The sequence below is a fragment of the Lissotriton vulgaris genome, chromosome 11 (assembly GCF_964263255.1).
Source record: "Lissotriton vulgaris chromosome 11, aLisVul1.2, whole genome shotgun sequence".
Lineage (NCBI taxonomy): Eukaryota > Metazoa > Chordata > Amphibia > Caudata > Salamandridae > Lissotriton > Lissotriton vulgaris.
In genome coordinates this window covers 1070441386-1070459321 of record NC_141699.1, presented here as the reverse complement: position 1 = coordinate 1070459321, position 17936 = coordinate 1070441386, and the positions used below count along the sequence as shown (strand labels likewise).

General features: G+C 43.8%; 1 protein-coding gene across 3 annotated transcripts in view; it reads left to right on the top strand.

Annotated features, from left to right (window-relative positions):
- The first annotated feature begins 265 nt into the window (after positions 1-265).
- Positions 266-17936, top strand: part of DVL3 (dishevelled segment polarity protein 3) — a 393303-nt gene continuing 375632 nt past the window's right edge. For 2 of the 3 annotated variants that reach the window (XM_086944463.1, XM_086944465.1), the window contains exon 1: positions 272-1901. In XM_086944463.1, the coding sequence (XP_086800589.1) occupies positions 1741-1901 (161 nt within the window). In that variant the 5' untranslated portion in view covers positions 272-1740. Of the gene's footprint in view, positions 1902-17936 lie in introns of all 3 variants that reach the window. The other variant, XM_086944462.1, reaches the window with a different exon arrangement.

Below are 17936 nucleotides of genomic sequence, written 5' to 3'. Positions count from 1 at the left end.
CTGAAGGTGCAGAGCCCCGTTCCAAGATGGCCGCCACAGCGAGCCAGTGTCGCTCTGTTGCTGCGTCAACTGTAATCCCCCCACCCCCCTTCTTATTTTCAGTCTTCCAGCGGAGAGGAGGGGGCTGTCACGGGCCAGCCCCTTCGCCTGTCGTCACTACAATCAGTGTCATAGACGTCACCACCCCGTCGTCGCGGTCACGTGACTTGGCCCTGCAGCCGAGGAGGGCTCTCAGCTGGCTGGCTGTCAGGCGCATGCGCGTTTCATACTGACAGGAGCCGGAGGAGAACAAGGGAGACCCGAGCGGAGCGGTGGCAGAAGCTGGCGGACCCGCGGCCGAGGGAGGGTGGAGGAGGCGGGACGGTGCGCAGGCGGAGACACAGAGGGGTCCGGAGAAGAGGTGTCACCGTGGGTCCATCTGCCAGTGCTCCAGAGCCTTCCTTTCACTGCCCGGTCACTGCAGCCGGCCGCAGCGCCCTGGCCTTCAGGCGAGACCGCTGCAGGAGCTCTGCCTGGCCTCCCAACATCATGATGCCGGATCCAGCACAGCCCGGTACCGCCTGGTGTTGAGCCCAGTGCATTAGCCCTCAGGGCAGCCATTGTAGCACTTTCATCTCTCTGGGCTGAAGGACAGCTGCTCCCAGAGCTTGGTTTGTGGCCTCCATGGTCAGACCCTTGTACTGTAGCGCCTTGAAGTCTCTCTGTAGCGCTTCAGCCTTGGCTTCTGGTCTCCTGCACAGAGTTCTGCGGCCTTCAAGTTTGTTCCTAGACATTGACTCAGCACTACATTGCTGCTGGCCTTGGCACATTGGATTCTGAGCTGCATAAAATTAATAATGGTGTCTATAGACCTGGTGAAGGAGTCCATGGTACGTTGGTCTTGGCTATAACTCGGTTGGATCTTCTACTTTGGGCTGTTAACTTTAGGTTCTGGTGACTTTGCTGTTTCTCTGTAGCACCAGAGTCTGTGTACCTGGAATAGGTTCTTGCACAGTTGACTCTGGTGTCTTACATCGTACACTGAAGTGCAGCATATTCCAGTGCTTTGGACACTTGACTCTAATTCTATATGGTTGGTGCCTATGGGGACTGGCAACTGTTGACATTGCGGCCTTCGTGGTGTCTTTGCATCTTGATTTTAGCGCAGCAAGCTCTTGAATCTTGGACTGTGCTCTTCTGCATAAGCGGTACTCTTGTAAACGACTCAACGCTTTGGTGAACTGGCTCTTAGCTCGTGCGCATCTGATGCTAATGTAGCATATCGGAAGCTGGGCATTTTGGAATCTGGACAGCAATTTTGGGCCCTGGATGCATTGGCTCTGGAAACTTCATTCTAGGATTAGCATCAGTTCACTCAGAACAGCAGCGTGGGGGCTGGCCTTCTGCTGCTGTGGACCTTTGGTTTGGTACCCTATGTTCTATGTACTCTAGTGTGCTGCTATCAGAAAAAAAGCTAGTGCACTGGATTTCAATCTCTACAATAATGGCTTGCGGGCTCTTGAATCCAAAATGTTTGACTTTATGCACTGGTGCCTGATACAGTGGGCTTGGCCAGGACAGCTGATGTCTTGCGGTGAGGTCAAGTGCAGTGGGCTTTACGCCACGGAGTCTCCAAGTTTGAATGAACCAGCGCATTGGATTTTTGGGGTGTCAGTTCTTTTTTGATTGGAAGAAAGGCTCTGGCTATTGAAGGCGCCAGTGACTTACATTTTTGGTGAACCTTTGGATATCTTGGCAACCATGGGTGAAACAAAGGTAATTTACCACCTGGACGAGCAGGAGACGCCATACCTGGTGAAGTTGCCCATTCCAGCAGAACTGGTCACCCTTGGTGACTTCAAGGGGATTCTGAACAAGCCCAACTACAAATTCTTCTTCAAGTCCATGGATGATGACTTTGGGTGAGTAGCGGTACCAAAGGAGTTCCCAGTCTCTTCTCTGAGCACTGGACACATCTCTTTTCGTGTGTGGTTGTGGAGATAAGCGAAACCTTTTTCCATTGAAGATGGGACGTTTTGATCTTTTCAGCATCCATGTACCCACTAAAAGCTGTGTCTAAAAGCTGCGTGTGTTTCTGAATTGACCCTATGTAATTATTCTAATATATGTCTGAAGTGTTTATGGATTTTAAATCAAATGGTCTAATTTTAGAGGTCTTGTTGATAAATGGCAGTGATTTTTTTTCATATGATCGCCAATCGGGTGCTATTTTGTGTTTCTGATTTTGCACTTTAAAGTTTAATGTCCAATGTTACCCCGTTATATCATCCTTGAATATGTTGGAGGTATTCCAGGTTGCACTGGCTAACGCCTGATTATGCATAATGATAAGCTCCGTATCTGACTGAGCTGTCTCTGTATGTCTGATTTGTTTTTGGAAAATGTTATCATCTTATGTCAAGGTACTGAAAGGGTTCCATTTTAAGTTCTTGATTATTCTGGGTCTGCGAGCTGCGCTTTTGATAGTATCGGTGTTTAAGGATTAAAAAAAAATCTTATTATTAAACATAAACAAGCTTCAGTGCAATATCCATATACGAATGGCATTTTAAGAGAGACTGCCAAAACAAATATCGGTGTTTAATGATTTTTGTGTTCACTTGACCTTCTGCATCATGCACAATGATAGGTGCACAATTTGCCGATTATTGTGTGTCTCTGTGTTTACGAGTGGTGAACGTCTCTGTACCCAAGTACACATTTTGGCATGCGTAATTCCACACACGAGATCATCTGATTGTTTCAAGAATTCCCGGAGATGCCAGTCCATCACCCTGAAGTATGAATTCTCAATCTATGCTTTTGCATTTGAATGCCTACTAATTCCAGTTAAAGTGCTTTAAGGCCGTGTTATCGCCTTTTCGAAGTAAAAATTGTTAGAAGTCCCTTAACTAGTGTGGTTTAAAAAGGTCCATAGCTGGCTGTTGCATCAGTTTTGGACATATCCAGAAGTAGTTAAGTTTGTACCTCTCTCAAAAGCACAAAGTGTCCAGTTTTCCGTTAAACTGACTAATTGGCTTGTGAATACAAACGGTTCTTCTATTGGTAAACCTTGGGTTGGCACCCACTTCATTTTAGTACTTGATTACTGCAGAACAACAAGGGCATTACTAAATTCTTCTCCAAATCGCCTGTAAAAGAAAGCTCTAACAAGCAACCTTAACACGCGGCGCTCTTCCCATCAGCATAAAAGGCTGCTTTACTGGCACCAGTCTTAAAAATTGCAAACAAAGTTGCCTCTCACTTAGTGTCCTGAGATGTTTGTCTTGTACTGAGTGTCGTGACTGCTCGAGGCGTCAAGAATCTTGTGGTTTGGGGAGGGCTCTATACTTGATAATCCTGACAGATTTTAGAACCAAGGTCAGGCTAGGTTTTGTCGTGGATAGAATACTGCAGACTTGGCAGTGCTTTGTTTTTGGAAACAACATAAGATTTTGATCAACAACTTTTTGCAACAGGCGCAATAAACGACAGTATAGCAATAAACAGTGGGGTGGTTAGTACTAATTCATAGGAAACATTTGAGGAGTGTTTACTATGCTAATTACATAAATGTCAGCAGGAAAACAAATAGACGCACGTTATAAGCAAATAGATGTGATTCTGCATTCCCTGTATAAACGGCGGTCTCTGATTTATTTATAATTGACGACTTGTGACACACCCAGTCGCAGGTTAGAAAGAATAGATGTCAGAACTCACCTATTATAACTTAATACAGAGTTATGATGTCACAATTGCCTCTGCTAGAGTCAGGACCCGAGGTGAAAAGCAGGTCCTGTGATGGAGCATAATTGAAGCAGCTGTTTAAAGCAATGAAAACGAACATTGCTTTTCTTTCTACTGCTCTATTGCAGTGACGAGCAGAGAGAGCATTTTTATTTTTGTTGCACTCCTTTAGATAGAGAAAAAGTAGAATCTTTCTGCATTATTCTACACACTACCAGCCACTGAAGTTTTTATTTTTAAAACTGACTTGTATTGAACTGTTTCTAGTATCTGTTTGCCATAAACATCTAACAGGTTTTTGATGTGTTTAATTTTGAACAGTAGGTTTTATTTGTATTCTTCATGTTTGCAAACATGCTCGCTCTTTCTTATGAAAGAGCTTCACACTAAGGATTTAAGTAGTTTGTGGGAAAGGTGATGGTGTGACCATGTATTATATGGGATAAAGTACCCCTGGCCTCCATGATAAGGATATTGCAAGTCACCTCGGAGTTCCATAACCTTATAAAGGAACTCCGTTCAACATCGTTTCTCTATATGATCACGGAACTCCTCAATGACTTTCAAAATCCTTAGAATGTATGGCAGGGGTTACTTTATCCCTTTTATCTTGCTTACTATTGAGTAATACCGTTGTGCAGCATACATATTTACTTTGATGTGGGCAACATCTTCTTTCGAATTGCAAGCAATTGAATTTCTGTTTTTTCCCTAACTTTTGGACAGCAGGAGTCAGTAGGATGGCTGATGGTGAACTGTTCCAGTGAAGGTTGCACAGGCAGCACCAGAGGGTAGCGTGGGGCCCACTATATGATTACAGTTAGTCAATCATGGGTTTTTTAGTCAGCGTGCAGAGGTATAGGGTTGGAGACGTAGTTGGGAGCACTGCCATTCATGTCTTTAAATACATGTGTCAGTAGCATGTAAAAGGCTAATTTCCTAGCTGAAAGCCAGCCAGCTTTAGGGCGATATTGAGTAATCTTGTCAGTGATTTGAGAAATAATCACAATTGGCCCACACAGAGCTGGCAGACCAAAACTGTGAAGAGTCGTCATGGTGGAAGCATTTATGATCGAATATTGCTTTGTAAAAGGTCATTAGAGTTGCTTTGTCTGAGCATGTACAAGGACATCCGTAGGGGCATATAGAAGGTGAGATTGCCAAGGCGAACTGTGAAAAAGGCTGATCGTGAACTTCTTCTTTTAATTCGGATGGCATGGCACTTCAAACCGGCTACCTTTTTTAAGTCCAATGCGTGACTCCGCTGAGATTTAATGTTACATACTGTGGGTGAATGATCAGATCCCTTGCACTGATCTGATGCTGTGTGTAGAGGTTTGTCCTGAACCGATTTTGTTGTAGTTAACAAGGTGCACTGTTCTATTCACATACAGGTGGTTTTTTTTAGTTGTGTTGGTCTTTAATCTGCAGTTGATGGACTTAACTGCAGTATAAACTAGATGGGAACTTTCATTCTAGATGTGTGTTTGGCAGTCGTTGGGGGACACTGATGGGAAAGCCAGCTTGTCTGAAAGAAACATGAGGATGCGAATGAAGTGCTTTAGCACTATGAAGCCCACACTTCGTGGGAAAAGAAAAGACGGTTTGGGACAAATGTTTAATGGAATACAGTTGAAAATAGGCTTGTTCTAGCACTCTAATAATTATAAAAGTGATATGAAAGTAGTGCAGGAAACTACGGTTGGCACAGCAGGGAGAACGTAAGATTCCCTTTTGAAAAAGATGAAATATGATTGGTGCTAGAGTAAGAGGAGCACAGAGGAATCGTGTTTGATGAGTGAATATGGGCTCTTAAATAAGTGCAGTGCAAAGGCTGTTTCTGCGCAGTATGAAAGGTGATTTCAGAAGATGGTTTTGATCCAGTATGTAGCTTGAATGTGCTCTCTCAGCTCAGGGGCTCGAGGTTGACAGGGATGGAGTTATCACACGCTTAATGTAACAACTCAGGAAGGAAGGAAGTAATACAAGTGTTGGAGAGATTGAGAAGGACAGGAGGTAACGAAGACCCGTGAAAAACGAAGGAGGCCCTCGGATCGGCGTAGAAGACCTTGATCTCAATGATGGGATTACATCTACCCAGTATTGGTCCTTCTTCCCAGGACTTACACTGATGCTGTAGACCGAGATGGTCCACATGTGAGGGCAGAGTGAAATTGTCTCCTGTCTGATGGGTCGAGAATCTGTGCTGACGCCCATTGCTGCTTTTCTCTTAAAGGACCTTGACATGTATGTTTTCTGACTGTACTCTGTTGCTGTAGAAATGTCATAATATTTTGGTTTGTTATTAAGCTGTAGTCTTGTCTAATTTCTGGCCCATTTTAATGCATAAACCTTACCTTACAGTGGGTTCTGTTCATGCATGTGGTCAGCGTGTTTTTCACTTGTGAGGTCTCGTCCAAGGGCTTCTAATCTTTCACGTAAGAGCAAAGAACCTTGACACGTGTTCTGCTGGCGCAACAATCCAAAACACACTAGTTTTGACACCATTGATTGGACCAGTCAAGCAGTGCATGCTAACATGGCCCAATACATGCCTTCTATATGCCCTGTGCATGGCCCCCTCAGATCCAAGAAAGTCTTTGGAAATTGGAAAGCTTAATGCTCTGTACCATCCTCTTATACAATTCCTGCTTATTCTCTTAATGGTTATTGAATCCTTTTACATTAAGGTATTCTGAGAATCCGATGATCAGCTGTTTTCTCAGGGTCATGTGAGTTTGTGTGTCTAGTTGGGGAAGTTGACATTATTTGTTTAACGTATAAATTATGGGATTCTTGTGAAGGCTTTGTGTTAAAGAAGATACTGACCTGTTTGTGCAGTCTGCATTTTTACTGGAGATGCTTGGTTGAGATGCTTAGAACCTGTGTTGGATTTTATTGGGAGTAAAAAAAAAATACCTTGTTTGACTCCCTTGTTTAGAGTAGTTTGTCTGCAATTCTGGAAAGATCAGTAGATTACGTAAAGAAAGAGAGACCATAGCGATACCTGTGAATATGCATTTTTACAGCATTTATGATTAAACCTCTACATTGAACCCTTATAATGACCTGAAAAAGCATGTACAGGTGTTGTTGATCTGGGAAAGCTGTATGTAATTGATCATTGTTTTATGAATTCATGTTCCCTTCTATGTAAATGTCAGCACAATGAAGATTTGCAATGAACCGTATTCTTCAATTTCTTGCCTTATAGAGATGTCCATAAAGGTCTGTGGTTACTAGTTATAGCATGATATGCCTTGGAGGAAATGTAAGAAACCAACATGCAAGCCCTAATTTATATTTAATGGCATTTATGTATGTGCTTAAAATATGATAAATGCAATCATTTTCGTACTGTAAAAAAATAAATAGAGGCAACGATAATATTTACTTAGTTGCACTTAAAGAAGCGGCTTTGATCTGTTCTTTCTCAAATGTTCTGGACTACTGAAAGTGCTGAATATCACCAGAGAATGTGCGAACCTGCATCCCCACAGCACTGTAATTCTAGTTCTAGATACAACCGCAGTTGAGCCTGTCCAAGTATAAACTTGTAAGTATACACAAATGACTTACCTATTCAAAGTGTCGGTTGAATTACATATCCATAGTTGCGTAAAGTACAGAGTGCCTGTACAACAGTATGAGAAAAACTATGATATAAGCAGGTGGTTATGGCACCTCAAACTTCACTGCAGCCAAGAAAGCTACAGGTGTAAGTGTGCTTTCAAAAAACAGCATTCATACAGGCCCTACCTACTCCTTGACATCTTAATAAGTGGTTGCGATTACTAATTACTGAACCGCTGATGAATTGACCATTCTGGATGGAATTCTTCCACCGTGAAAAAAACACCTATAAGAAGTAGCTTCTTAAAAGAACTAATACTAAGAAAAGTAGTTAAAACATATATTATTTTTGGTCCGCAATAATGAAATTAAAATACATTGAATGCATTTATTTTTATTCCTTCTTACTTCAAATGGGTGTGTATGTTAAAAAGGAGGAGGGGTTCAAGCTTAGACATAGTTTGGGAAGGGTTATGGTTTCAGTCGGGTAAAGGGGTTAGATTTCGGTTATGGTTAGTATAAGGGTAATGCTAATAATTAGAATGTAGGGTCAGTGTAAGGTTATGTTTAGTAAAAGGGCAATGCTAATAATTCGAATTTAGGCTAGGTTTAAGGTTATTATTGTTAGTTTGGGTCTAATGCTAATAATTTGTTAACATTAATGATTCCTCTTGCTGTGGCTTCCTGTCCTGTCGTAGCACAGTGAAGTCTGTTGGTGTATGTGCATGTTATAAATTCCTTATCATATCTAATAGGATTTACTTTTAGGGTTTGTGTAAGGGAAATGTTACTACATAGGATTTTGGTTAGGATTAGGGTCGGTTTAGTGCTTACGTTAATGTTCATAGTTCAGATTTAGGTTAGGGTTATTTTAAACCCACGAGTACTGTTATTAATTTGGATTTAGGGTTAGTTTAAGGGAAATATTACTAAATAGCTTTTATGTTGGTTCAATGGTTATGTTTACTGTGAGCATAACGATAATAATTAAGATTTAGGTTATGAAGAAGAAATGTTAGTGCAAAAGTCACAATAGGAAGGATTTGGGTAGGGGAAAGGTTCTTACTAGTGTGTGAGGGTGACTGAAGTGTATTTTCTTAACTGGTTCACTGTTGTTCCAGTATTGTTGCCCAACCAACGCCAATGGAAAATTCTGGTTTTAGATGTTTCGTCATCGTGGTATTTCCCCTATGGAGAAAAGCTGGGCTGAGCAAAGAGGTTACTTTTCCCATGTGGTATTTGGTACAAAAAAAGAGTGAAAGTATGCGACTGTGAGGCAAACTGGCAGTGCGTTTGAACTAGCTAATATCATGGAATATATCAGATAAAATACTAAAACATGATCTTTGTTGTGTATAGCAATTTTTAAAAACAGAAGTGATCCAGCTTCCACTGAAGAAAAGTGTCTGGTGTTTCCAGCCTGGTGGTACCAAGGAGTCCTAGTTACAAAGGCAGAATTTGGCAGGTGTCTCTTGCTACAGTAATTAGAATAATTTGTCTTCTGAGGATCAGGAGCTTCTGTTTGAGTACTGTCTGCGCATTTCTTCTATGTGCCTATACCTATATACTTGCACTGCTCCAGTTGTATCTTTTTTGCATTCATCAACACCCGAGGGCAGTTTTCAAAATTGCTTGAACTTTGCAAATTCGGAGATAAATAAATACGTCAAAAGTTAAACCAGGAGAGCGGGGGCTGCTCCCGGATTTACCTATTGTCTGCTTTAGCGTGCACAGCCTTTAAATAAAGGGTTTAGACGGAAAGGGTAAGTAGTGTCACTTTTCTACTATACATTACTGTGGGTGTTTTTTTTTTTTTTTTGCCATTCTAGAGTTTGGGTTCTTTGTTTGTAGCCCCTCCCCTTTAATTTAGTTAATCGGAGTTATGTTAAGTACTCCACAGCCGAGAGCAGCGGTGAATCCTTTTGGTGACTTGAAAACCTTTGCTGTCTCTATTTTTCTACTCAACAAAGGAGATTGTTATATTGTGGTTTAAGGCTTCTTATTGACAATTTATTGAACGCATACTCTCACCAACATCCGGAGGCCGGTGAGGTAGATTACTGAGGGGTCATTTGGGGAGGGGGGGAATGAGAGCAGGGTGTATGGGGGAATGGAGTCAAAATGGGTGAGGGGTAAGTCGGTGTGGGTGCGGTTCCAGTGTCCCAGACTTGGGTCATAGTTTCACTCGAGTGTACAGAAGAGTTTTCTCAGAGTGCATGGAGAGAGTTTGGTCAGCCATTGTGTTGGGTCTCGCTTCCTGTCAATTGGAGCCCCCAAAGGTAGTGGGTGCAGCTGAGTTCCCTAAAGCTGTTGGCTAGGAAGTGGATTCAAGGCCCCCACATTCTATCGAAGCGTAGCAGTGTTTGTTCCAGTGACGCCGTGAGCTTCTCCACCGCCACAGTATCCCAGAGTCTATGAAGTCAGTCTGGGTGGACTGGGGTGATATCCGTTCCCCATTTAGATGTGAAGACTTGCCTAGTAGCACACAGGGCCAGTGTGATACCCACTCGGGGTGATGGGGAGAGGGCTATATCAGCTGATTTAGAAGCCTCAGTAGTGTGTAGATAGAAAAGCGGGAAATATCCGTCTAAAAAATATCGCCAGTGTCTTTAAGCCCTTTTCCCCAGTATCTCTTAAGCTTGGGGCATCTTCAGAGCAACTGGGCCTACTTGGCCGCAGTTGCATCCGCTGGTGTTTGTGGAGTTTGGTAACCATTGTACAAATCTAGTTGGAGTTTAGTACCAAGAGTGGATGATTTTCAGCAGAGATTATTTCCCTGCAGCATTTAGGGAGGAGTTGGGGGTTCTGTGGAGAATGTTGGCCCATTGCTTAGGGGGGATGGTGCGTTCCTGTTTACAGCAACTTTGAGCAAGGAATTTGCAAATGCCCTTAGAGGTGTTAAAAAAAAATCATATATGTTGGAGAGCAGGCTTTTATTATTGGCTTTGGTAAATAGCCGCTTTTCGAATTTTCTCATTGGTCTGGAGGTGTGAGGGACGGCGGCGGATTCGTGACTCAGTGTCTGACTGCGGCATAGCACCAGTAATCCATTCTGGGTAGACTTTTAGATTGGAGTTGTGGAAAGTCTTTAATCCCTATGGAGTCGTAAAGATCACAAATTTGCTTGCAGTTAGTCATGTGTGGAATTCATAGCTAGTGATTGCTGGGAGGAATGTTGGATTATCCGTAACCAGTGTGAGGGGTGAAATGGGGGTAGAGAGGCCATTTGACACCATGACCTTGTCCCAGGCTGCTATGGTTGCCCCTGTGATGGTTCATACGCAGACTCCTCCTGGACGATACTTTTTAGGGAGCCAGGGTACCTTTCAGATATGGATCCCTGCAGTGGATTGGTCAATGAAGCACCAATGTTTTCCTGTAAGTGGTCTATTTCTCTTCACCATGTATCTGAGCTGCTCAGCCTTGTAGTAATAAATGAGGTGAGGGACACATACACTGCTGATACTTTGACGGGGTTACACCTTTTTTCTAGCCATCCGGGGTCGCTTATCACTCCAGATATAGTATTATATCATATGTTGGAGTTTACTGAGTGCCATGGGGGGGGGGGGGGTGAGTTTAGGGGGAGAGTCTGCAACATATAGTATCTTGGGGAGCAACGTCCTCCTTTACTTGCTGCTATCTTAGCTACCGAAGAAAGACCCCCCAGCTGTCCCAGCTCTACAGTTCTTTGCGTGCCGTAGTGATGAGACCGTCAAAAATTCTTCCCACTGTTTCTCGGAGCCTAGGAAGGATCGTGAGCCCAAGATAAGACACCCCATTGTCTGCCCAGGGGAAGTGGTGTCTAAGTTGTTTATCTCGTTTTGCCCAATAGTTAAATTAAGAGTGTGCTTGTCAGGATGTTCACTTTAATGCCCAATACCTTCCTGAAGTTGTCTAGCTCTCTCATGAGATCTGGGAGAGAGAACTGAGGTTGTGCCAGACATCCTGACGTTGACTGTGTGCAGGGCTATTTTGTGTTCTCGGACGCTAAAAGGGATGCCCCTAATTGATGTGTTCAGTTGTATCCTCTCCGCAAATGGCTGCATGTAAAGTGCAAAAGACACAGAGACCAGCCTTAGCGGGAGCCGTTTGCTACTGTCAATAGCTTGGAGGTCAGGCTGTTTACTCTCACTAGAGTGGTGGGGTCGGTGTATCTGCTGCTCACCCACTTCAGGAATTGTGGTCTCGGTCCCACTCCCTCCATGACTTGTCTAAGGAAAGGCCACTGTACCTAGTCGAAAGCCTTCTCGGCGTCTATAGACTAAACCAGCAGCGGAGTGCGGGACCTGAAGGTTTTATCTATGAGGTAAAGGAGGTGTTTGGTGTTGTTGCCACACCCTCTTCTGGGATAAAGCCAGATTTGTTTACGTTATATTGCACTTCTGCTGGGCATCAGATAAATAAAATTGCATGTGCTTTCTTGTGAAAATCTATTCAGCAAGAGGGTTTTCCTAGGTGTTGTTCTGGAGTGAAAACCCTTGTGTTCAGCACTGCACAATACAGAGATTTGTTTTTGGCTCATTTGTAGGTCGAAGCTTACGGTATGCTAACAGCATCTTGGGGACATTTGGAAAGCTTCCCTGATAAAGGATTCTGCCCGTTGCCTACCATTGGCTTTGTGGTTTGTAACTCACATTTTCTGGCTTACTATTTGCTTGCTCTGTTTGTTTTAGGCTGTCCATCTTGAGTTTGTCCCTTCCCTTGCCCAAACCTTATTTACAGTTTCCTTCCGAGTGCTTGCTTTCTGTAAACAGGCCTTTAAATCTTGCTCTTATCTTGTCACATTTACTGTGCATTCAAAGTCAAAGGTCAAATGTCAAGCTCTGTCTTCCTAGGGAGCTTGGTGTTTACTTTTCTTTCTCTGACTTGAAAGTGAGAGAATTTTGGTGACAATCTTGCGGGTGCTGGGAAAGAAAGGGTTGTTTCCTAGCACCCAAACAGAAGAGTGGGCTGCTTGGAGCCGAACGTCTTTGTTTTCCCAAGAACACAACTTCCTCCTCTGCTGGTTAAGGCCTTCATCCGCATTCATGAATGCAACATAATCCCTTCAAAATACCAGTCCCTTGATTCACCATGTAAAACACAGCCAACAAAACAACATCGCTTTTGTAGTCTGCATCACAGGAGTGAGAACCAAATACCCTGTCGAGTAGCACCTTATTTAATTGCTTCCCTTTTCACTCGTACTATTCCTTTTGTTACTTCTTTGTGCCAATCAGTGTAGAGCTACTACAGCCTGTTGTACAAAGCCTGATCACTGCAGAAAGATGGTAGTGCAATGAACATGCATGCATCAAAGGATAAGCCACCGCCCTGATCATAATGTCTAGTTTGAGATATACATTTGGGTTAAGGCCCAAACACACCTCAAGAGTACCCTCTTTTGCAGTGTGCCATGCAGACCAGTCTTTATTTCCAGAAATTGTCAGCCGTTTCTTGGCCCTCGGGCATGTAACACGAACTGATAAACACCATAGAGACACACACCTATAGTCAGACACAGACCTACAGGTGCATAAACGCACCAGCATATAGCTTACCCTCACATACTGTCACAGTTGGGCTTACAAAGTGGAAATCGCTATGCAAATGCTACGATAATTGTAAGCACACCCATACAGATACAGACAACTACACAGACTTACAAATCAGGCCCATGCACAGATGTATCCGTACAAAGACCTATACACTCAGACACACAAATGTATACGAAGACAGACCAGGAAACGGGCGTATACATGGATGCACGTGGACACAGACACACAAACACACACCCAGTTACTGGCAGCAAGACATGCAGGCATATGCAGACCGGTGCATGCACATGTAACGATGCCTCAACACAGAAAGACGGATTCAAGTACAGATAGGCACATGTGGACACAGAAAGAAACTAAGACATGTACACATACACACATCATATCAATATCTCACAGACATGGCGCTTTTGCTTCTCCCGTTCTGCTCTCGCAGTTCGTGGACTTGCTGCCCACTACAGGGCTGGTACTACAGGCGCTAGGATGCTGTATTATGTAGGTTGCCTTTACTTGGTGAAACACAGTGTATTCTGGGACACGTAGTGCCACAGATATCAATCTATTTCAAGCCAGGGGAGGGGTGAGCTTATCCCTTAATTCATCGATATTTCCTTTGTGTTCTGCGGAGTCTGTAACGACTAAGTGAGGCCGGATGCCTGCTCGGATACTTAGTCCAGATATCTCATCTGGTCCTCGGCCAGTTCTTTGTGTTCTGGTAGATGTAGTCCGGGGAAGATGGGTAGGGGGTCAGAGTTGCCTTAGAGTCAGTTGCTGTGTAGAGTTACCCCTGTGCATTAAACTAGGTTAACCCCACAATAAAGTAATGTGCTTAATGCGCCCATATAGCATGTTGGGTGCTGTTATTACAATGCTTTCAGTCAAAATAAACGAGTGATATGCGTGCGGTCCCCTACATATCTACAGTCTTTTAACGAACATTCAAAATGAGTCGATGTGTGTAAAAGTTAGTGCTGGATACTGTTGTATTAGGATGGACGTGGATTATTTGAATGTGCGCCTGCGCAGTGTACTGCTATTTCCGCATCCTATTAGCACATTTTTAACATGCGATGTTCTGACAAATGCCAGATAAGATAACGTGCCAGGAAAGGTAACATAATCTGTGTGCTGTCCTGTCATTGACGGACGCTGATTGGGGGTTTGACATCATTTGTATGATGTCTGCACCGATGTATTGTTGTTACTACACCTTGTTACAAATTGTTACACTGTTAGGTGATGTACAGGTATTGCCGCCCCCTCTTTGGGTATGCCCAACACATGTCCGCCAGAGGGAGCTGGGTAGAGGCCAGATTTTCAGGAATCTACCGAATATGTGCACATACGGTTTACTCTACATAGAACTTATTTACAGAGCTAGTTGTTCTTCTGAAACAGTAGCAAGGATGTGGCACAAGTTAGACAGCCATCCTTTAATAAATGTTTTGGTGAGATGCCATATTGATGGCGATGCAGCGCTATACAAGAATCTGAGTGCCCTGCTTCACCCCCTTATTGCCATACGCCATCTACTACCCATCACACCCCTCCTCCATCGACCAAGAGTGGGATGTAGAGCCAACGAGAAACCTGTTTTTCACTGGTGGGTACAATATACTATGTGCCTCACGGTGTTGCTGAAGCTCGTGTCCCTGTGGCACAAGCAAAGGCAAAGAAAATAGTTCAATCTATGTGAGCTCTTTTGGCTTTGTCAGTGTGTTTTTTTTAATTTTGTACATCAGTGCAGCATGGCTAAAAGTTTTTTTTTTAAAGTCAAAAGTGCTATGACATGGTCAATGCTGCCTGCTACATAGTGCTTTAAAACTTTTTTTTTTACTATCCGCTATGCAGCTGTACAAAATGGCAAAGAAAACCTTGGCAAAGGTAGCTCTACTAATTGGCCTTTCAATGTTTTTAAGCCATGTTTTGTAGCTGCCTGCCTACTATACAGCATGGCTGAAAGTAAAACAAAAAAAGCGCACGATGGGGCCAGCTTTGCTGCCTCATAGCACTTTGTTTTCTAGAGTTCCAGCCACGCTGCACAGCAGTTCGGCATTTTACAGCATGGCTAAAAGACCTTGACAAAACCAGTAGATCTCACATAGGCGAGACGTATTGGCTTTACCGATGCATTTTAGTTCTGCGTGTAGACACTGTAGTCATCAAACCAACCTTTTGGGTCCATCCTTCTCAATCGTTTGCTTTTCTAAGACCAGCCTCTTTCAGTTATTGGCTTGAGACCTTGTCAATCATGTCTTGCCTCGGCTCACTGCAGTGTCTATCTTTCACCTGATGGTATTGGTTGTGAGGGTGTATCCTTTGCCTTCACTTGTGTGCTTGTATTGAACTGCATGAGGGACCACTATACAACTATAGCCAGCGCTTAATTTGCAAAGAATGAGTACCGGTGCCCAAAGCTCTGCTCGGAAGCCCACGCCGGGCATTGGTGTGCGAATACCAAGTCTGCGCAGTCTTGTATCCACTTCAAGCCTCTTAGACACCCCCTGTCCCTTTATCTCACATTTGCAAGTTTCTACTTTCTTCCTTCATGAGTTTTTTCGCTTTTCTCTTATTTCACCTTTGTGTGCTTTTTCCCTCTCTTGCTCTCGATAAACGTCTGATGAGTAAAAGTAAGGACCGGTCTCCAAAAATGAGTGCTGATAACCCGCCGGAACGAGTGGCTAAAATTAAGATAATTTTCTGCTGGCTCCCACCCGTGTGACTTGCTCTAGTGTGCTAACGCCAGGGCTTTAAGTGGGCAGGATCCTGCCGGTGCTCAGCACCAGCAGTTTTTAAAAGCAGGTGCCGAGACGGGTCCTTATCGGGCTCTCCATTTTTACCATCAGGGCGAAGGAAAAAAAACCTTAACTCTGCAATAGTACAACCCATCCCTGCCTTTGATGTAACTTCAGAGACTCGTTTTTCAGTTTTAACTAGCGGAGACTTGGAGCGCTTTACATGAGCACCAGTTACATTACTCAAGGGCATATTCATTTTTTAAATCCCAGGACGTCCGGCATGAACCTGTTTTCTCAGCGCGAAGGTCGGCTTCTCTAGCCTTAGCCACAACTTCGCCTACAAGTGCGAGTAGCTATTTATATACAACAAAGTGATAGTTGTTGCTTATTTATCTTATGCAACGTACAACTATTGACCAGGCCAATATTCCTGGCTTGTTGTAGGTGTAATGTTAAGTGTTGTGTTATATATCTGGATGAATGTGCAGACGCAGCAAAATGCCAGCAAAGATTTTTAGCTTGTGTTTTAAGCCTCGCCCTTAATTACAGCGGCCACGCCTCTATGAGAGACCCCCCCCCCCCGTTTTTATTTCATCCCATTAAAGCCCTGGCTAGCGCTGCATGCACTAGCCCAGTTCAAGCCCAGAGATATTGGCTTTGCCAATGCTTGCTAATATCGCCATGTGATTGAGGTATCCTGGGATCTGATGTTTCAACCTCGTGCCTCAGTTGTCCTGTGACTGCCTTTGTGCTACAAAAAGCTTATTGCACGTATGATTATTTTAGACTACTACTGTCATGAGCCGGCTCGCCCTGCGAGCACTTTGGCTATTGCAAAACCATCCCAAAGAAAATAACTTTATGGCTCCTGTAGAGATCCTAGTAAAAAGATGACTTTTTCAAAAGCAATTTCTTGAAAGCTTTTTTACAAGTTTTCTTTCGGGATTACGAGGTAATACATTAACGAGCATCGGGCCAAGGCACCATTGGCTGGCTGCCCAGTGTTGATATTTTGCTACCAGTTACAGACCAGTTGGAAGTCACTGGAAGACGGGAAAGGGCTTTCTGATACATATCGGACATTTAAGTCTTAATAGTAGGTCAAACCAGCCCATGTAATGCTCAAAGACTGAGTAGGGACCACAATAAAACAGAAAGTAAAGGATGGTTAATGGACCAGAGATACAGCCGGCGCCATCTCTTCTTATTCTACGGTCATGCCAGGCAAATGCATTTTTTTACTCAATAGCAGATGTTTATGCCTTTGCAACTTTTATTGTGCTATTCATCAATATTTCATTAATTCTCTGGAGAAGTTTAAAATATTGATGGTTACATGCCAGCACTAAAATCGCAGATGGTGACTGTACGGCTATAATGTCTGTTAGTAAAGAGCTTAAAATGCACAGAACGTATTTGTGATTCCTTTCGCTCTGCATTTGTTGAGGGGTGTGAGGTGAGCCCTGATACAAGGACTGCCAATGCTAGCAAAAAGAGTGGCCCTTGAGGCACTTAGGCAAACTGCTGAACTCTACAGGGGGCAGTGGCTCCACCATGTAGGCGCACCAGAGATGGGGACGCCCTTGACAGACACACGAAGGAGCACTTGGACCTGAGACTTGGGTGTCCCCAATGCAGGTGCCCAGGAGAGGAGGACGACCAAATTCCACTACTCAGGGGAAATAGGATGATGCCATGTCTGCCTTGGGACAGACTCCTCCTGTGCAACTCCCCAAGATGAGAAGCGGAGGGTTCCAACTCTGTGCCCACAGATGGGGGGAGGACAGCCCCCTCCCTGCTCTTTCATGCAGTTGCACAAGTCAGGGGTGGAACCCAATGCAGATGCTTGTGGCAGGACTGCGCCTATGTCATAGTCGGGACATTGGGCCTTTACCTTCTTCAAGGTGGAAAATGTTGCAAAATCCTGGAGCTACGCTGATTGCCTGCATTTCACAACTAAATGTGATGAGGGGAACCATAAAATACCACTAGTTATAATAACGCTACACACAAATGAAGTCGGCGAGCGCTGAGAGTGCATGTGTCGGCACATTCCTGCAGTGTTGGGTAGGAAAGTACATGTTTTCCTCAGCAGGATTGCACAAATGTACCGCTTAGCTCATCCTTTCCGTCAGCAGCTAGAGGAGTTCCTTCAGTCTACCACTTTGATACTTTCAGCTGGCCTCTGTGCATACAACTACCACAGGAAAGAGACAGATGTTTTCAGTAGTGTTTGTTGTATGGTAGTCTCCTTGGCTGTGCTGTATAGGTCTTGCCTTCAGTCATCTTTTATCTACTTGTAGCCAGACTTTTTGTCGAAAAGACCTATGACGCCCATTTGGGCTAAGTTTGCGCA